General features: G+C 40.8%; 1 protein-coding gene across 4 annotated transcripts in view; it reads left to right on the forward strand.

The window, feature by feature from the left end:
- Positions 1–20,126, forward strand: part of STXBP6 (syntaxin binding protein 6) — a 251,812-nt gene that overhangs the window by 225,879 nt on the left and 5,807 nt on the right. For all 4 annotated transcript variants that reach the window (XM_009211329.2, XM_009211332.3, XM_009211330.3 and 1 more), the window contains exon 5: positions 16,369–16,526. In XM_009211329.2, coding sequence (XP_009209593.1) covers positions 16,369–16,526 — 158 coding nt within the window. The remainder of the gene's footprint in view (positions 1–16,368; positions 16,527–20,126) is intronic.

Genomic DNA, 20,126 nt, shown 5'->3' on the forward strand with positions numbered 1-20,126 from the left:
TGGAAGGATCCCTTGAGCCCAGTAGGTCAAGGCTTCAGTGAGCCATGATCGTGCCACTGCACTCCAGCCTGGGCAACAGAGCAAGATCCTATCTCAAAAGGAAAAAAAAAAAAAAAAACAGTTTTCACTTATGGATCATTTTTTCAAAGTGGTATTTAAACAGAGGAGGTGTGAAAAACGTGCCTTCCTTTATATTCTAAATGGAATAAACACAGGAAGAACCAAAATCTGTTTTGGCTTTTTTACTCATTTTGTATGTCATCTTTTTCACACTAGACCATAACAATAATTTTGGAAATAGTGGTGTTTTTATTGAAAACAGGTTTTTTCATATTAATCAAATATCTGCAACTTGATATATTTTGTACATGATTATATCTTTGACAGAATTTGTTTTAAATCCCCCCAAGTTAAAAGAAAATGCTGCATAACTGCAATTTTATTCACCATGTCCAGAAGTTGATTCTTTCTGTATGCTGATTACAATAGCACAACCCAAGATGAATGCCAATGAAAATAAGGATTTAGGTATAAATAGCAACCTCATCACGTCCTTATAAAACCAAATATATCTTCCATTCTTTATCAGTTCACTAGCCATTCAGCATGCCACTATTGTACACTTACTAATTTGTAGACGTTGTGCCTGGGGATAACAAAAAATGCAAAAAATGAAGGGGCTACTCCTGTAATCAAGAAGCTCCTGGTTTAATGAGCTGTACAAATAAGTCAAGCAACAATTTTGATGCATTATAATAAATGCTCCGTTAGAGAAATGTAAAGGGTGCTAGGGGAACATAAGTAGAATACCTCTTTTCCACCTCAGGGAATCAGAACCAGATTCCTACAAGAGGAATTGTGACTTAGGTAACCAAGCTCATGAAAGGGGAGGAGACATCAGGCAGAGGAAAGGAGCGTGCAAATGCCATGCTCATATCCTCAGTGTAACTGCAATGTCATGAGACAATGTCATGAGTGCAGATCCACTCCCTGTGCTTTCAGATTTCACCTCGCAGGGTGAACCTCTAAGAAACCATGGAAACTCTCATGGTACGTAAGAGAAGACTGATGTTTGGCGTCAACCAGACTGGAATTCAAATCAAGATTTCTATCACTGACAGTGTAATTTTAAGTGTGTTTCTGAGTTTCATCATTTTAAGAGAGAAATAACAGTATCTATCTTGTAGAGTAGCCATTGAGAGTAATAGAATAATGAATGAAAAGTATTTAGCATCGTTCCTGGCACATGGTAGGCACTTAGCAAATCATAGTTTCTAATAATAGTACAAATGGAAATGGGTTGCATTTGCAACCTTGCTAATAGACACCAGATATACAGTTGGTTGGTCATTCTTTCCTTTGGATTGTATCTTGTTAATATGAATTGAAAATGTTTGTGTTTAAAATTATTCAGTGTGGATTAACTCCTCTATGTAATTGATAGTAATTTGATTCCATTGATGATAATTGTAGTGGATTTTAATGACCAGTTGGCAGGAGTTTTTAGAGCATCCTTCTTGGGAAGTAAAATGTGTCACAGGAATTCATTAGTAACCAAACAAGATACATTAAGACCATAGAATGACTAATGAATAGTCATGATATCCATTGGGATTTTGTATCAATTTCAAAATTGACACCAGAGAGATGGTAAAAATTCCCCTACGGCTATTAGCCTCGACAGAAATTGGATTTGTGTTAGCATAGCCACTCATTCACACCAAATACCCAATCTGTCTATGAGGTGAGATGCTCAATTTTACATTCACCAAATTTAAACAAGAAATTAAGTGATGCTCAGGCTCATCTGGATGCCGGCACAAGACAGTCAGAAAGAGAAGCTATAATTCAGCTGTCTGCTGAATTCTGTTGTCCTTGATGACAATGTCTAAAGCAATAGTTGACCCAAACTTTGAAATTTATAGATTCATGATAATGAAACCAAAGCTAGGTAGTATTGTATATTGAAATCATAAACTGGTGCATGTGTACATGCTCACTGGGGCGAAGTTCTCCAAGAGATAAGCATAGTGCCTTCAAAGGGAAAATAAGCACAGATGGTTTTAAGGAAATTAACTGCCAGACCCTCAGCTTCCATGTATTTTTTTTTTATTTTAGAGAATATTCAAGAAAAAGGCTTGAAGACCTAGAGTAAGTTGAAAACCTCACTGAGCTCTAATTTAGCAGACGTGGCTTCTAGGCCAGCTCTCCTATTACCTGGGGTGTGACCTTGAGCAAATCCTTCATTTGCCCCTCTGACCACAGTTTTCTGTGGAGGAACTTGTTGACCCCTAAGTTGCTTTCCAATCTAAAACAATGGGGATGTGGGTTTATTTTACAGAAGGAAATCATGCTACACTCCCAGAGAACTTCATGACAATAGGTTTCAGATAAAATTTGAATTTGTTTGAGGTAAAACTTCTCTAAGAACCAATTTGGGCTGGACACATCCTAAATGTTCCACACATATCTTCTTAAGTCAAAGAGTACAATAAATTCACTTTTTCTTACTGTAACGGATAGTAAGCCTCATACCTCATTCCTTACTCCTAGAGGTTCAAACAACTTAACATCTTATTGTCTTAACACAAAACCATTTAATTTTCCATCCTGTTTTAATAAATTAGTCTTGGTGAACTTTTTCTTCTTGGCAAGCACTCTCTGTATTTTCCACCCTTTTTATTTCTTATTTTAAAAAACTTTGTTACTTTCATGTACCAGCCACGTAATACATGTGATGTATGGTCCTGTACTCTGCTTGGTACCAAGTATACAAATGGGGATGAGGCACAGTGAAGGAAATTTTTAAAATTAACTGTCTAACTGGCTAAAAAGACACTTAAACTGATAATTACAATATAATGCATTAAATGTAGTAACAGAAACATGAACAAAGTTCCAAGGAAATGAGGAAGCACAAACTTCTTTTTAAATTTTGATGAAGTTTATCTATTCTTTTGTTTCTTTTACTTTAGGTATCATATCTAAGAAACTATTGCTTAGCCTAAGGTCATGAAGATTTACACCTATGCTTTCTTCTAAGAGGTTACAGTTTAGCTCATCTGTTCAGGTCTTTGATCTATTTTGAGTTAAAGTTGTATATGATGTAATGTAGGAGTCCAACTTCACTCTTTTGCATGTGGATATGCAGTTAGTTGTCCCAGTACTATTTGTTGAAAAGACAATTTTTTTCCCATTAAATTGTCTTAACACTCTTATAGCTGCCTCTTTGATATATTGTCCTGACTTAACTTCCATTGTGCCAAATTCACTTTGCTTTTTCAGTTTCCTTAGCAGGTTCCTTTACTTTCACCTTACTCTAAATGTTAAGATTCTTAAAGATAGGATTTGCAAACCCCTTCCCTTCTCTCTTTTGTGATGCTCCCTATAGATGATCCATTCCCATTCTCTCTCTATGCTAATGACTTCGAAATTTTATCTCCATCCCCAGACTTCTCTGCAGAGCTTCTTACAGGAATATCTATTTGACTTATTGACTCCACTTGCATGTCTCATAAACAACTTAAGCATACATAACTTTATCCAAAATGAAATACTTGATTCTCCTGTCTGTTCACCCTCCAAGAAAATTTGTTTTTCTGACAGCTTTTTTTATCTTGTAAATTGCACCACTATTATCTACCCAATTGCTCACACCAGAAGCCTGGGATTCACTCAGTATTTTTCCTTTTCCTTCACCTCTCATATTCAGCCCATTAATATGTATCTCAAATCTTTCTATACATCTCATCTCCACTGACATCATCCTAGTACAGGCCACCTTTATCTCTTACCTGAATTACTGCAATGGCTTCTTAACTGTTCTGTTTCTTTTCTTTCTCCTATTCCCAAACTACCACCAGCGTCATAATTTCAAAATGATCTTGGTCCAGATTATCCCTATTTTAAAACACTCCAATGGCTTCTGCTTGCACTTAAGAGCTCTCATTACTGTGGTCTATAAGCCCCTATCTAATCTGTCTCTTGCTTAGCTCTCCAGTCTCTTCTCAAGCCACTTTCCCCCTTCTATGGCCACACCGGTGGTCTTTCACTTTCTAGAACACATAAAGGGGTTTTCCCCCTTCAAGCCTTTGCACATGTACTTTTCCCCAGCTTATCTCCTCGCACACAGCTTACGTCTTCAGACGCAGCTTTCAGACTGATTCTAAGTCAGTCCCTCTTCCCTTGAATAAACTATCACAGCACGGTGTTTGTTAACAGCCTGGAAAATTATTGTGTTTCAGCAATTGAATTTTTTATTATAACAAATTTTTATACATACACACCCCTACATGTATTTTTTTAACCATACACATCCTGCCTTCTGTTTCTAGACCATAAGCCCCTTGCCGGGCGTGGGGTGGGGACAGTGTGTGTGGAGAGTATGTCTATTTTGCCTACAACTGTGTTCCCAGCCTACTGCTGTGCCTATTGCAAATAATAGGTAACCAAAATAAATAAATAAATAAGTAGTTCAATGAATAAACAAACCTGCAGGGAAATGTAAAAGGCAGAATGATATCTGATGAGTATGAATTACCAGGTGATTATGGAAGGAAAGTACATCAGTGGTTGAGTAACCAGTGTCTGCAAAGTCTCAGAGGCAAGAAAAGAGACGTGTCTGTTAAGATGCTGATTATATTCCTCGGAGACTGATGAGATTATATGCATGGAAAGGAAACACTTTTATTTGCACTTTGTTTCATGCTCAGTTTATTAAATATTTCTACTAAATAATTTGAAAAGCCAAATTTTCTTAAACTTTTATAAACATTGTTTATGAAACTTAGTTCATGGAGTTAAACAATTTAAACTGCAATCACAGTTTAATAGGACTGGTTATTTTGACTAGCTACTTTAAACAGACAAGGCATATGCAAAAATAATAATTACAGTACTTAAAGGAATATCATGTTTAAACCTGTAATGAACTAGCAACGCCATGGGTTTAATTTCTGTCTTCATTATTTATTTTCTTCTCCAATCAAAGTGCTTATTTCCATATTTCCTGAGTGTAGAGGATTGAGTTGGTAATCAGTTGATTTTTAGTGGGGGCACACTGCCTGGTTTATTCTTCTAAGGTGATTCAAACTTGAGTCCCTGAATATCTCACTGGGTCTTCATGTGAACCTCATGTTTCACCTCGGTAGCACCGTTTAAGCCGTATTGTTCACATCCCCCCAGTGATTTCAACTTGATGGGCTTTCTCCCAAAATGGTGCATCTTTTACGTTGCTTGGCCAGCATTACATAATCCTCTATGTCATTCTTGTGCGTCGCTCTGGTATAGTAGCATTACTGTGAACATACAGATGCCTTATTAATATCTTATTATAATTTGTCACGTTGTCTAGAAGTTTCTTCCCCTGGAAGATGCAATCGGATCTGAACAGATAGCCGAATTTCTAAAGAGGAGAACGCATTCACTACTTTGGAATGCATCATTGTCATTCTTTCTACCTAGTGGATATGTTTGACCATTAATGCTCATTAGTGCTTTCTGTAACTTTCTACTCTTTCTGAAATTATTTGGCTTACTCATAGTTTTCTGTATTTGCCCATTGCTACTCACACCGATAGAGACAAATACATACATGTATGTAGATAAATACTTAAAATACCCAGATATTTAATACTTTTTACTAATTAAAATCAATAAAGCATCCAATTATAATCAATTTTATTTTGTATTTCAACTTCATTTTTGTACATTTTATGTTAACTCTCTTAATGAGAGTTAATGTATGTTAATGTATCATTAAGAAATTATGGCTTCCACAAAGTCATATACAATTACTGTAATTATCTTTATTGTGATAACTTTTATTACTATTGATGTTCTAAATATCACATCAGTGATCTTGCCCAGTGATCTCCTTTAAACTGGTTTCTTTTTCATTTTAGCACTGTCCCTATCATCTGTAGAGGTATCCTTGCTGTCTGGCAATAATGAGGTATTTTAGGCCTATTTGAGTTTTCCTTGCCCAAAGTTTTGGAATCTGCTGCTTCCCAAAGAAGTTTGCTTTCTTCTAGCAGAAAATGTTGCTAGACACCTAAATCTGAGTGTAAGGCTTGCATTTCAATACTGATGCTGAAAACAAACAAAAAAAAATGTGCTACTGCTGATGTTGGAAAACCCTTAGGGACAAAGCTGGATGCAGTGTTCTTTGTTAAGCTTTTTGTTCACATGGATTTGTTTTCAAATTCATTTATTATATGTTCTACATAGTAAGAAACTGATAAAACTTTAAGGATTTTCTATAATCTGTCAAGAAACATTGAGGCAGTAGATAATTGTTGGGGGTCCTGCAGAGGTGGCAAGCGAATAGCCTGGAACTAGATTAGGAAAGGCCTTCTTGGTTGTGTTGTATTATGGGTGAGCAGCAAAGCATGGAAATGAGAAAGTGGCATGATCAGGTTACCAGTATAGAAAGAGGATCAGGTATTAGAGGACTTAGAGACTAGTGGCAGGAACACCATCCAGGCTGCTGTCTTTGTCCAGTAGGACTGAAATAGAACCTAATTCTAGCCCCATAGGGGCTAGAAATAATGTGGAGGGCTAAGTGAAGAGCCCTTGCTGAGAGAGAATGTCCTGGATTCCATGAGCATTTTGATGTGGGATATGATGGAGAGGTTAAGAGTCAGGTCAATTGAGAGTAGAAGACTAGGTGAACAGAGGAGCCATTAACTGACACAATGAATTTAGGAGGAGCAGGTCAGAAGAAGGGCGGGAAGGAAAAGATTGGGCTAATATGAAGGTTTTTAATTTGTGAAGCAGACAAATATAGACAGTGTCTGGCACATATTTGTTCTATAATAAGTGAGCTGAATGAATCAGTTATTACTAATGATATGGAGTACATTGAGCTCACACTACGTTATTAGCCCTATGCTAAATATGTATTTCATTTACTTCTCACACTAGTTCATATGAAAAATAAATACTGGCTTTTTGTTTGTTTGTTTGTTTGTTTATGACAAGGTCTGGCTCTATTGTCCAGGCTGGAGTGCAGCAGCTCCATCTTAGCTCACAGAAACCTCTGCCTCCCAGGCTCAAGCCATCTTCCCACCTCAGCCTCCGCAGTAACTGGGATTATAGGCATGCACCACCAAGCCCAGCTAGTTTTTCTATTTCTTATAGAGATGGGGTTTCCCCATGTTGTCCAGGCTGATCTCAAAACTCCTGAGCTAAAGTGATTCACCCACCTGGGCCTCCCAAAGTGCTGAGATTACAGGCATGAGTCACCACACCTGGCCAAAAGTAGGTACTGTTTTTTATTGACATTAAACCAATGAAAAAGCATAGGCTCACAGAGATTAAGTAACTTATCTGAGGCCACATTGTTGATATTTGGCAAAGTCAGGCTCAAGCCTAGACCTTTCTGACTTTGTATCTCTAATCAGGAAGGTAGTAATTAAGGAAGAATCAAAGTGATAGGGGTTGGGGGGTGGATCAAGAAATAATGTGTTTTAGAAGCCAACAGAAAGAACAGCCTTCAGAAGTAGTCAAATTGTGGTCCCATGGCCAACTGGAGGAAACTTAAAATAGGCAATGGACTTGATAGGTCATTGGTGAGTTTGAGAGAACAGTGTTGTTAGCGTGGGGTAGGGTAGTCCACTGGAAGTTCAAAACAATTGTGACATATGAGAGTAACAATAGGGGAGACTCCTCCTTCATGAATGTTCATGGTGATGAGAGTAGGGAAAGAAAGATGAGCTAAGTAGAGAGCTTAACAGAAAGACTCTCCAGTGCCAGATAACAAGTTTTTCTCATTAGTAATGGCTAAGGTTCATTGTCTATAGGCCAAACACTGTTCTAAATGCCCCATTTGCACTTCACCTCATTCCTCACAGCAACCTCATGAGATAGATACTAGAGCAATCCCTAGGACAGGTGAGGAAACTGAAGCACAAAAGGGTAAGTAATTTGTTCGTGGTAACACAGCTGGTAAGTAGCAAGTATGTTGAACAGAATTTGCTTTTTAACCAGTAGCATTGTGTAGAGAGTTTTCAACTTGTGTATATAAGGACTTGAAATTACAGTTATTAGAGTAAAAGTCCCTAGCTTCCAGCTGTAATAAAAATAGAGACCTGTACATCATAGCTGGTTTGTCAGCGAACATAACCCAAGACAGAACAAAATCCATTTTACCAAATTTAGAGCCACGTTAGGTTTTTAACCTCAGAACAAGTGTTGCCTGTTTTTTGAGAGTCTGATAATCTCTGAACAAAACAGACACAGAAGAAGTATTATTGAATTCATTCTCCTGACACCCTATAACTATTCATAACAACCAAGGTTAAGTAAATCCTAAAGATACCCGTGAGTGTTTATGCATATCCTGAATTTAATTGTTTAAAGATACCTGAATAAAATTCTAAATGTTTGACCTTTGTCAATGAGAATAGTGAAACAGTGAATTGAGAGGAGTGTATGAGCTCATAGTTGTCTATACGACAGGGAGAGGAGGCTTTGGGCTTTTTTCTGAGGCTTTAGTTAGCCTCTGGGGCAGACATGCTTGTGACTTGGGAATAGGCTGGGGTTCCACTGCATTACCTTCACAATGCTAAAAGAAGACCTGATAGAATGGTCCATTCTTCGCTTGGTAACAACAGCAATCGATAATTCCAAGGTGTCCTTCAAGTAGGCTTTTGCGTTTATGGGCTTACAAATATTCCTGAGCACCGAGTCCATTTTTCTTTGTCATCCAGCTCCAGACAACAAACAACTAAGTTTCTTGGTCCTTGAAATTGGCCAACTTGAGACAAAAGATAATTCTGAAACCGCCATTGAGCATGCTATCTGTTCTGTATCCTCTATAAAGCAAGCCTTTTTAATGTAATTACATGACCTATTACTAAATTGATGAGGACAGCCTGAATTTATTTTTCCTCCTTTAACTTAGGAGTCAATGTAGTCTATTGTAGCATTTCTGAGCACAAATTCTGCAGAATTTCACCCTACTAAGATACTCAGCAAAAAAAACCCTATGAGTAAATATGTTTTGGAAGCTCTGCATACCATACTCCTGCTCTCACCCCTACCTCCTTTTCATTCAGTTTACATTAACACATTAAAGATTTTCCAAAGTTCTGCAATAAAGGAATGTGGCTAGATCTCATTTCACGAAGTCATTTTGTCATAGAACTGAGCTTTTCTTGGAGCACTGTAACTCACAGAACCATTTTGGCAAATGCTGACATAGATGTTAGGAGCTTTGGAGTCAATTTGTGGCTAATCTTGGGTAAGCTACTTCACCTCCCTGTGCATATGTTTCCTTAACTATAACATAAGGGTAAGAATATCTCCCTTCGAGGAATGTAACATCTTACCATAGTACCTGCCACCTAGTATGATAGCTGTTCTGTGATTGTGATTGACCGATGTTCACACTGTATCCTGCCCAGCTTGGGTTAACAGCTCCTCCTTTTGGAAAGGCTTGATGTAACCAGAATTTTTAAAAGAATTTTTCTGGTTAGTCATTACCACAAAAGTATGGATGAAATTTAACTTTTTGGAAGAATCTCCATCTTAAAAGAAGATAGTATAGGTTATCCAACATTGAAATACAGTGATATTGTGTCCAGAATTGGTGGGTTCTTGGTCTCACTGACTTCAAGAATGGAGCCACGGACCCTCGCGGTGAGTGTTATAGTTCCTAAAGATAGTGTGTCCAGAGTTTGTTCCTTCACATGTTCAGATGTGTCTGGAGTTTCTTCCTTCTGGTGGGTTCGTGGTCTGGCTGGCTTCAGGAATGAAGCTGCAGACCTTCGCGGTGAATGTTACAGCTCTTAAGGGCAGCACGTCTGGAGTTGTTCATTCCTCCCGTCTGGAGTTGTTCATCCCTTCCAGTGGGTTTGTGGTCTCGCTGGCTTCAGGAGTGAAGCTGCAGACCTTCGCGGTGAGTGTTACAGCTCATAAAGGCAGTGCGGACCCAAAGAGTGAGCAACAGCAAGATTTATTGCAAAGAGCGAAAGAACAAAACTTCCATAGCATGGAAGGGTACCCGAGGAGGTTGCCATTGCTGGCTGGGGCAGCCTGCTTTTATTCCCTTATCTGACCCCACCCACATCCTGCTGATTGGTTCATTTTACAGAGAGCTGATTGGTCCATTTTACAGATTGGTCCATTTTACAGAGAGCTGATTGGTCCATTTTGACAGGGTGCTGATTGGTGTGTTTACAAACCTTTAGCTAGACACAGTGCTGACTGGTGCATTTACAGTCCTTTAGCTAGACCCAGAGTGCTAGACAGAAAAGTTCTGGAAGTCCCCACTAGGTTAGCTAGACATAGAGCACTGATTGGTGCATTTACAAACCTTGAACTAGACACAGAGTGCTGATTGGTGCATTTACAATCCTTTAGCTGGCCATAAAAGTTCTCCAAGTCCCCACCCAATTCAGGAACCTAGCTGACTTCCCCTAGTGGATCCCACTCCAGCACCCTGGGCAGAGCTGCCTGCCAGTCCCATGCTGCCACCGCTGCACTCCTCAGCCCTTGGGCGGTTGTCCTAGAGCAGGGGAGGGCACCCGTTGGGGAGGCTCAGGCCGCACCAGAGCCCAACAGTGGAGGGGCTTGGGCATGGTGGGCTGTAGGTCCCAAGCCCTGCCCCGCAGGGAGGCAGCTGAGGTGGTGAGAATTCGAGCACGGCAAGGGCAGGCCAGCAGGGCTGGGGAACCCAGCAAACCCTCCGCAGCTGCTGGCCCCGGGTGCTAAGCCCCTCACTGCCTGGGGCCGGGGGCACTTGCAGGCCACTCCAAGTGCAGGGCTGCCAAGCCTGCGCCCACCCTGAACTCAGGCTAGACCACGAGCACTGCGTGCAGCCCTGGTTCCCACTGGCACCTCTCTCTCCACACCTCCCTGCAAGCAGAGGGAGCCAGCTCCGGCCTCGGCCTGCCCAGAGTGGGGCTCCCACAGTGCAACGGTGGTCTGAAGGGCTCCTCAAGCGTGGCCAGAGTGGACACTGAGGCCGCGGAGGCACCAAGAGTGAGCGAAGGCTGCTAGCACATTGTCACCTCTCAATGTGATTTAGTATTGATTAGTCAGTGTAATATAGAAAGAGCTTGGTATTGCCAAAGTTCACAGATAATTAATGGACTTTGTGGATTAAGAACCAACTTCTATCACCGGGTAGGCCTTTGCATTTAATCACTCTGTTCATAGAAGTAAAAGCTAGTATCATCATTATTATTTAAGTTATTATTCATCTATAAAATATTTAGTGACAGTCACAGTACTAAACAGAGCCTCCTTTGAAGCATCATGATTATCATGCAACTGAATTACCAAGGATGGGGCGGAAGTAGAGCCACTCATCACAGGAAGCAGAACAGTGTCTAAGTGGCACTGAGTGGCTTTGGGACTGAAAGGAGACCAGGCTCTCAGGGAGCCAGATCTCTATGTAACTTTTCTTTTGCTAATATGTGTTCTAGTGGTAGAAACACTGAGCAATAAAATTGTCACAGAGTGAAAGCAGAAAAAAGAAAAAAACACCGTCTCAGGTGAATCCTACCTTTTTGTATCCTGTGAAATTAATTTGCATGTCACTTATACTGAATAAGACTTAATTGTACCTTAGGTACTACCCATGAAAATAACTTTGCTAAGAAAAATAACTCAGTAGATGTGAATAGAATAGGGCTTACTTCATCTATGCAGAGAATAAATTATTATTGAATACTTTTGGCAGATTATATGAGAGTCACTAATGTTCCTGGCCTGTATACAGATTAAATATAATAGGTCTCCCTGCCAATTTTTGTGTTTGTTAGAACTCTTATCCATTTTATACATACATATTTTCCCAAAATTCAAATTGGTTTTCCTCTAAGTTTAGATAAGTGGGGTTTATTGGATAGTTATTCTTTAGTGGTTAAATTGATTATGGAATAGAAGTAGTTCAAGCAAAACTATTAAGAAATCGCTGTTTTAAAAGAGTGTTCTTAAATGAGCACATTGACTCAGCACTGAGTATAGATGGGCATATATTTATTATTTATATTTTAGATTATTTTCCTGCTGCCTTATTTTCCAAACAGGATGAATATTTTACATTTCAAATATCTCTATGTGTATTTCGTAGAAGTAGCTGCTGAAAATTCTGTTGAAATTGCCTTTTACTAGCAATAGAATTAAGGATTTTAATTACCAAGATACACCCTGATGTGTAGCGTGATCAAATGAAATTATGTTGATAATTGAACTGTTGGTGTATTTTATGTGCTTCTTAAAAAGTTTCCTCCTTTCTCTTCACTTATCACTTCTCAATATATTTTACTCTTTTCTCTCATTTTTCTATACATTTAAATTTCTTTCCATTGTATTCTCAGTGACTGAACACAATGCTATAGCTTTATCTCCAGTTGCTCTCTCAATGAAGTCTTCTAAATCACTTAACGTAAAAGATGTCAGCGTATATATTTTTTTAAAAGCACACATTAAGTGGAACTGATATGAAGGCAAGATCAATGAAGCAAGATTCGTCTCTGCTGTACTCTCCAGAGACTAATTCCAAAAGTAGTTAACTTTATTTGCCGTGGTTGACAGCTTCTCAGACTGCTTGAATAAATTTGAGTATTAATATGCTTCCTGTCTATTTAGAAAGAATTACTATGCCATCTGCCTCAGGAGGCTGCTTTATTTCCAGATTTAATTCACCACAATATGATGAGTCCCAACTTTTGAGTTAGGCATCCTATTTACAAAACATGCGTGATTTAATAAATATGTGTTCAACTCCCTCTCTGAGCAACATGCTGTGCTACACATAGCAGGATATACAAAGGTATGTAAAGAGTATCTCCTGAAAGCTTCAAAACACTTAGCCCCAAGATAGTAGAGAAGAGAGAGTGACATGCAATGGAATTGGGTGCGACGTGCCATTTTTTTCAAAGTTACATAGAAGATGTAGTCTTAAGGGGGGGTGGAGGGACAAACTTCCATTGAGTACCTGCAGACACTGCATGTACATCTTCATCTCCACAGTAGGCACATGAGGTAAATGGTACAACCCACATTTTACAGATAAGAAAAATTAAATCACTCCCTTAAAGTCATTCTGCCAATTGTGTCAACATAATAGTGCCTGGCACATAGTATGTACTTCATGAATGGTTTTGAATGTTGAATAAATCTTTCAGGGAAGCAATCTTCAACATACACCAAGAGCCTATATGTGCTTTGAACCAGCAATTTTATTTCTAGTTATTATCATAGATGTGGTAAAGATTGTGTGTATATGTGAGGCAGGAGGTTGGTAAAGAGGCAGAGTGTAGAGAGCTGTATAGGAGGTGACCTTTAATTGTGAGGAAGGTGTCCAGATTTCTGGCTGGATTAAGGACCTGGGCAGATATTGGGGTTGTTCACTAAGCAGGGGACCCAAAGGAAAAGTAGGTGTGAAGGGAAAAGATAATGAGATGAGGTTTTGACTTACTGAACTCAAGATGACTTTGGGTCATTCTGTTGGAGTTTTCCATAAGAAAACCTATGGGCCTGGAGCTCAGCAGCATGACCTAGTGAAAGATAAGGATTTGGTTATGGAAGTCAAGTGCTGGATGAGATTGCTCCAGAGAGAGTCTGTAGAGTGCAAAAGAGAAGAGAGTGAGGGGAAGAACCCTGGGATTACAGTTTGAGCAAGAGGATCCCAGATAGAAGAAAATAAGTCAGCAGAAGATCTAGGTCAATAGAAGAGAAATAATAAAGATTTAGGGAATTGTCAACAGAGCGAAATGATGTACTCAGAATTTGTAATCCAGCTGGGAAGTCATTGCATCTACAGGTGAAAAAGTCAAGTAGGAGAAGAGTTGCCCGTGATTGTACTTAATTAAGTAACCAAGAAGGATATAGATATTATTTAGGGAGTTGAGTGGAGGGAGAGATTAGAATTGATCTGAAGTTTAATAAAGGTGATGGGACTTAACTGGGCCTAAAATGTGGGTAGAATTGAAACTGGAAGAGGTTATTTCAACTGAGGAAATGAAATTTTTTCAAATTCATCCTGATGCCTGAAAATAACTGAAGGTGGATTTCCTATTGGCAGTAGTCAGCAATGTCATCTTTCAACAGTGAAGACAGCATCTAGTTCTCTATGAGTTATAATGACTCCTGCTAAACAGTATCATATAAAACTGAGTGTGATGTTACCTGACATCACGTGCAAGATTAATTTCAAATAACAAAGCAGCAAGGCTTATGTGTAGTGGGTTCATTCCAGAAGCACGATGTGAAGATCATGCAGGTCAATTCCAGTGGGAAAAGGCAAGTCTTGCTTATACACCCTCTTGATTTTATAGTAGCTAATTCTAAAATCCTTTTGATTTAAGGCAGCTATTCCTAGTGGTGAAGTTGCAGCTTCCCTGCCGTATCTTTTCCCAGTCCCCTGGTGGCTAAGCTGTGAATAAATGGAAGGAGACAGAAAAAGGAGATTTTCTTGTGCCCTCTCCCAACTCCTCTGCACCCTTCTCCATCTTCCTGTTCCACCCCATTGGCCTCTTCCTTTTTTGAGAAAACTTGACTTTCGATGTGGCATGGGTAATAACTCTTAATTTACCAAGAGGAGTACCTTGAGGACAGAAACGGTCAGGCGTTACCTTGGGAAATAACCTGTCAAAACCTATCTGTATACCAGTCTGCCCACAATTCTGTCTTAGTGATTGCTTCTCTGGACCAACACCGTATCTGCAAAGAACAAGGTAGAGAATAAGGAAAAGTCACTGGAAAACCAGGCTCAAGTTCTGTCCCTGTCACTTCCCTAGTGATACAGTCTCATGCAAGCCTCTTAACCTCTGCTAGTCTCAATCCTGTCAGTAGAATTGTGACAATCAAGTGAGATAATATTTGTGAAGGTGCTGTATGATTGCAAAGTGCTATTCAAGTGTTGAGCATATGGATAGGTTATTATCATAGTTATGAGTATGATATGAAAGCAAAGGGGACCAAGATTTCTCCTCCTAAATCTGTTCTGAAGACCGAGACCTTTCATTCTAACCTTGCATTCAACCAGATTTACCTAGAACCCGCACTTCCTCTGCTCCCTGTTTATCTGTGCTGATTTATCTTGGTTCATGTAGTGCTTGATGCAACTGAGTAACACTGAGTTAACCCCATTCTCCTCCCCTTAGTGCATAATTGAATCCCTTGAAATCCATCATTAAAGAAGAAAAATAGAAAAACATTTACTAAGTGCTTCCTCCAGTCAAGGCACTTTCTTTGCCTGAGATCCTTTTCCACAAACCACAGACAGTGCCCAAAGAGGAGAAATTAAGAAACCTTTGCCGCTGAGACCAGTGGAAATTGCATTTCTATTAAAAGCTGTCTGTGGCTGGATGTATCCATCCCAGGTGCAAAGTTAAATGATGTAATAAACTTATTCAAAGGCATAAAGGCATTATATAAAATGCCATTAAATATCTCACACTCTAATGTTAACAAAATACAGCTATAAATTTCCTTTGGTTGTCATTTTGCAAGTTGCTATTTCTCAGTGATTTATGCATCAGCAAGTTCTTCACTATTGAATTTTGCTGCCCAATCCTGGCAAATGGGATGTCAGGAATGTGTGACCCTTTGAGATGCAATGGCTTTCAACTTTCTTGGTATCACCACTCCTGAGTTTGGAAGTGCCAAGTTTCTTCTAGGGCTGGTTTCTATCACTGTTTTGTACCTGCTGGTTAAGTATGGTCCTGAGGCTCCGTGTTTCACATACTAGAGATCAGAGGTAAGGAGTCCCAAGCATCCGAGCCATGGTACAGAATTCAAGGTTGGGAGCAGACACATCTACTCTGCACTTTGAGACTGGATCATAGCTCGTACATGAAGCTGTACATTTTGGGGTGTTCTTTACTTGCTGGATGAAGGGGTAAAATGAAGAAGAAGAGTTAGAAGGAATATATAGAGCATTCTGTCTAGAAAAGTTCTGTGGTCCCAGTTTTCCTATGGTTATTCACCAAAACCACAGGTCAAAAGGAAATAACATAAGATCCAGATATGTCTCACTGAACTTGCCTAATTCCGTGAACTTGTCAATGTTTTCATTTATCTTTGCAAGCCAAGTTGTAAATCCAGACAGGCCCCATCCTTTTGAGCCTCATCAGATACTGGCAGAATGGAAATAACTGGCGTGTTAGTGATTGGATTATAAAGAAGCATTTAGGATTTTCCTAGGTCCTGCGGTCAATGGCTGTTCTTGCTGCAAGTGCGTCAGTCAAACCCAATCAAAAGAAACGTCGTCGGCCTGTTTCCTAGACACTAGAGGAGCAGGTTTTCTGCAGTGTGACCTGCCTTCCTCTTACAGGGTACTCACCCTGCAGGAGTCTGGTCACTGTGGGTCAGCCGAGCCAGCTTCTGATGCTCCTGCTCTCCTCCTTTCAGGAAACAGCATCCTCCATTCAGCTGCCGACAGCGTGACCAGCGCAGTGCAGAAGGCAAGCCAGGCCTTGAATGAGCGCGGAGAGAGATTAGGCCGAGCAGAGGAGAAGACAGAAGACCTGAAGAACAGTGCCCAGCAGTTTGCAGAAACTGCGCACAAGGTGGGCCAAGAGAGGGGCGGGCTTCTCAGCTCTGGGGTGTTGGGGAGCTACAGTGCCAAGAAACTTTATTTCAGTATTTTCCTGTCATGAGATACAAAATTAAGCTTTTTATTTCCCCTTTATGTAATTCCCATCTGCTACTTACTAAACACCTGAGTCGTGGAAAATTTCTTCTTGTACCTGGTTTCTTTGGCTCTTTTCTGATGTCCTCATCCGTTTCTCTGACATTCTGATCTTGGATCTTTAGGAACTATGGACCATCTTTAGTTCCTGCTCAGAAGTTTAGGGCTCAGTTATCGAGGCACAGAATAGTGGGTGGGGGAGAAGAGATCAGGTCTTCGAATATCCCTGCCCCACTTAGCCAACACATGGAGGACGTGAGGCTGCTCGTGCTTGCTTTTCCATCCTGTCCCTTTCTTATCCTGAGTCTGCCATTGTGTCCTTATCTCTTCACCAGACACAAAGCAAGCCCTAGTCCCCGGGAACTATGCACCTCGGGGCTAGTTTTCCCTCTGAGAGGGGTGGGTTGTTATTTCAGGGCCTCAATTCTGGGGCTCTGAGCTTGACCGGACCAGCGCTGAGCTGCCAGCAATACTCCCTGCAGCCCCTGCATCCAGAGAAGGGCATTTCCTGCTTGACTGAGTGCGCACTCTGCACATTCTCATACTGGCTGAGAACTGCGCCTTTTAGAAGGGAAAGGGGCAGTTTTTATTGGCAGCCAGCTATCTAAGGCAGTCATAAACCAAAGGAAAGAGAGGCCCTGTTGGTCAGGTGATAAAGAGGATTTATTACTGTTCTTGTGTTTCAGATCAAAGGGCAGTTTTTTTCTGGTTAGTGGTTTGAATTTAGGCTCCCAGAAACAACATCTGCTGATGACTTGTGTTGGCATGTCAGACTTACGATCTGGCCCTTAAAATACACTTTTCAGGTGACCTTTTGGGAAAAAAAATAACTGGCTTTAACAGAAACCCCACTTCTGCTGAGGAAACAAAGATGAATAACCTAAAAAGCAATGAGAAAAATATCCCCAGCTGAGTTGCGGTGACCTCTTCTGCAGGCTCACGCTCAGGTCCAGCTGGGGATCCAGCTCTGAGTGGATGACTCCTGCTTTCTCTTCCTGCATCCCCTTTGTGCAACCCTTTCTTGTCGTCTTATTCATTCTCTGTCGTGACAGGGTCTTAATGCACTGTTGTCTGTGGGGCCCATTTCGAGTTCCTTCAAGGAGAATTGGCCAGATCTGCCTGAAAATGCAGACAGCCCTGCTGGAGGCCAGAGCCTCAGATTGCTGCTGTTGGTGCAGATGCAGAGAGAGTGAACTTGTATTTAAGGTCTCCCTAGTTCCTTCCTCCTTTCTCCAGTCTCTGTGACACAGAGATAATGATGACATGGAAATGCTGGCATTATAGCGTCAGCTTCTTTAACAACAACAGCAGCTTCCGTGATTTCAATGGGAGAACGGATAGTAGAAATCTGGGGAAACATTTAAGTTATTGAGTTGGGTAGAGAAGGCTAAAGGGAATAACTTTGTAACAGTCTTCAGTTCTAGGAAGGGTGATAGTACAGGCATTTATCTTTCATGTCTTCCTACACAGAATAGAGCAATCAATAGTGCGCTGATAAAATTCTGCTAAAACAAGAATTTAGGTTAATGATTAAACCATGAACCAGGTTACCAAGGAAGATTGTGAAATTGCTCTTGCTAAGGTGGAGTAGACAATACCTGGATGTCATCCACGTAGGCGCCCCTCCCAGAGGGGGCTGTGCAAACACTGGATTGGATCACCTAACCAGATGGCCTGAATTCTTGACCCTGGTAGCCCTGTTTCCCTGATACTGTGGCCAAGTTTGCTAGGTAGTTGGGAAAGCAATATGGAATAGTAGTTAACATCTTGTGTTTGAGTATAGCTCTATCATTTACCATCTTGGTGACCTTGGGCAAATGCTTCATTTCTCTAAGCCTCAGTTTTCTCATCAGTAAAATAGAGCACCATTCTTTATGAGAATGGTAAGTACCTCCTAGAGTATTCAGAGAATTGAATGAGTTCAAAGCTATTAGCACAGTATGTAGTGCATATAAATCTAAATTACTATTATTTGTAATCATTTTCATATATATTTTATATATATATCTTTTTTTTTTTTTTTTACTGACCCTGCCCTATTCAGTCACATAATGAGCATGGTTGAGGGATTGGAGAATTGATACTGGTGGTTGAGGATCCTCAACACAGGGACAGGGAAGGAATGGAGGAGAAGATTTTGTACCTCCCAAACCCAAAGGGAAAGGGGTGTGGGAGGGCCTCCTGCTAAATGTTGATACTATCTAAACACAGATCAGCCCTTGAAACAGGACCTATCAGGATAGAAACTAATGCAGCCACCAAAGGCAAAGGGGTCTCTGGCTTGACCAGTGGGAAAATGTATTTCTAGCAGTTATCTGCTTTCACTCGGGAGAGGTGAGGCATGGACAGCTTGTGTTTATTTTGGTTTCCCCTCCCTTAGGTAATCTCAGGGGGAAGAGGAGGGGTTACTAGTGTCTGTTAATGTGTATGAGAGTTGGAGAGTGTCATGGCCAGACTTGCAGTTGTCTGAAACTGGGATATGTGCCTATGAATCACTGGCACTGGCAGTATTCCTAACAAGCAGACTGACCTCTCTAGATAAGGTGTGGTTATTTTCCCAGGGCCTAGGACTCTTGATTTGGACCTGCTAGCATAGGCTGACCATGAAGATGTCATTTTACTGGACAAGCCACAGCCAGGCCTGCTGGTGAGGGGAGAGTTCAGAGATGGAACCCAGGCATTCTACCCACTAGACAAGCATGGCTCTGTTGACTCAGAAGGAGTAAGTTGTGCTTACAAGTGGGGGCCAGAACACATGGCAGAGTCCTGAGCAGAAAATGGCAATGCCAGGTGGCAGGTCCTAGAGCTCCCAGTTGAATAAGGGCACCCAACCCCAGCTGGAGAGTTTGGCACACCTTTGTAGAGTCCAGTAGAAAAGGGTCTTTGGCCTTCTAACTTGTTCCAGGACTCCTGCAATGACCCAGGTGCAAGAGTGAGCGAATCACTTTTGTACAACCCTGACTTCAAAATATGCAGGTGTTCGTCGTCTACAGTGCAGATAGAAAATGATCCTTTCCCCTCCGCCTCCCCAGACTGACTCCCCTACCTCCACTCTGGTGAGCCTGGTTTGAGGAAGTGTGGTTCTTTCTTGAGCTCCTGACTTCATGCAAGGTTAACCTTAGGAAAGTGACCACAATCACAGAATCAGATCTGCTCACTTTCCCTTGCCAAAAAGCACAATGTTGCAGCAGGTGCAGTGCTTTGACTGCCCCACCATAGGCTGTGAGTCAGTAGACAAGAGCATTACCCACACTCAGACATCCTCAGATGACATTTCTTGCAGAAAAAAACATTGACCCACCCTGTTTTACACTAGCCTACATGTGTGGAGGAAGAAAGGGTGTGTGGCGTATCTCTCACTGGGAGGGAATGGCTGCCTCTACCCTTACTACCTAAGGAGCTCAGGTCTGGGTCTTAGGAGCACAGGTCTTATAATACATAGTATTATACTATTATATTATTATAATATAATACTATT

The sequence above is a fragment of the Papio anubis genome, chromosome 7 (genome assembly GCF_008728515.1).
Source record: "Papio anubis isolate 15944 chromosome 7, Panubis1.0, whole genome shotgun sequence".
Lineage (NCBI taxonomy): Eukaryota > Metazoa > Chordata > Mammalia > Primates > Cercopithecidae > Papio > Papio anubis.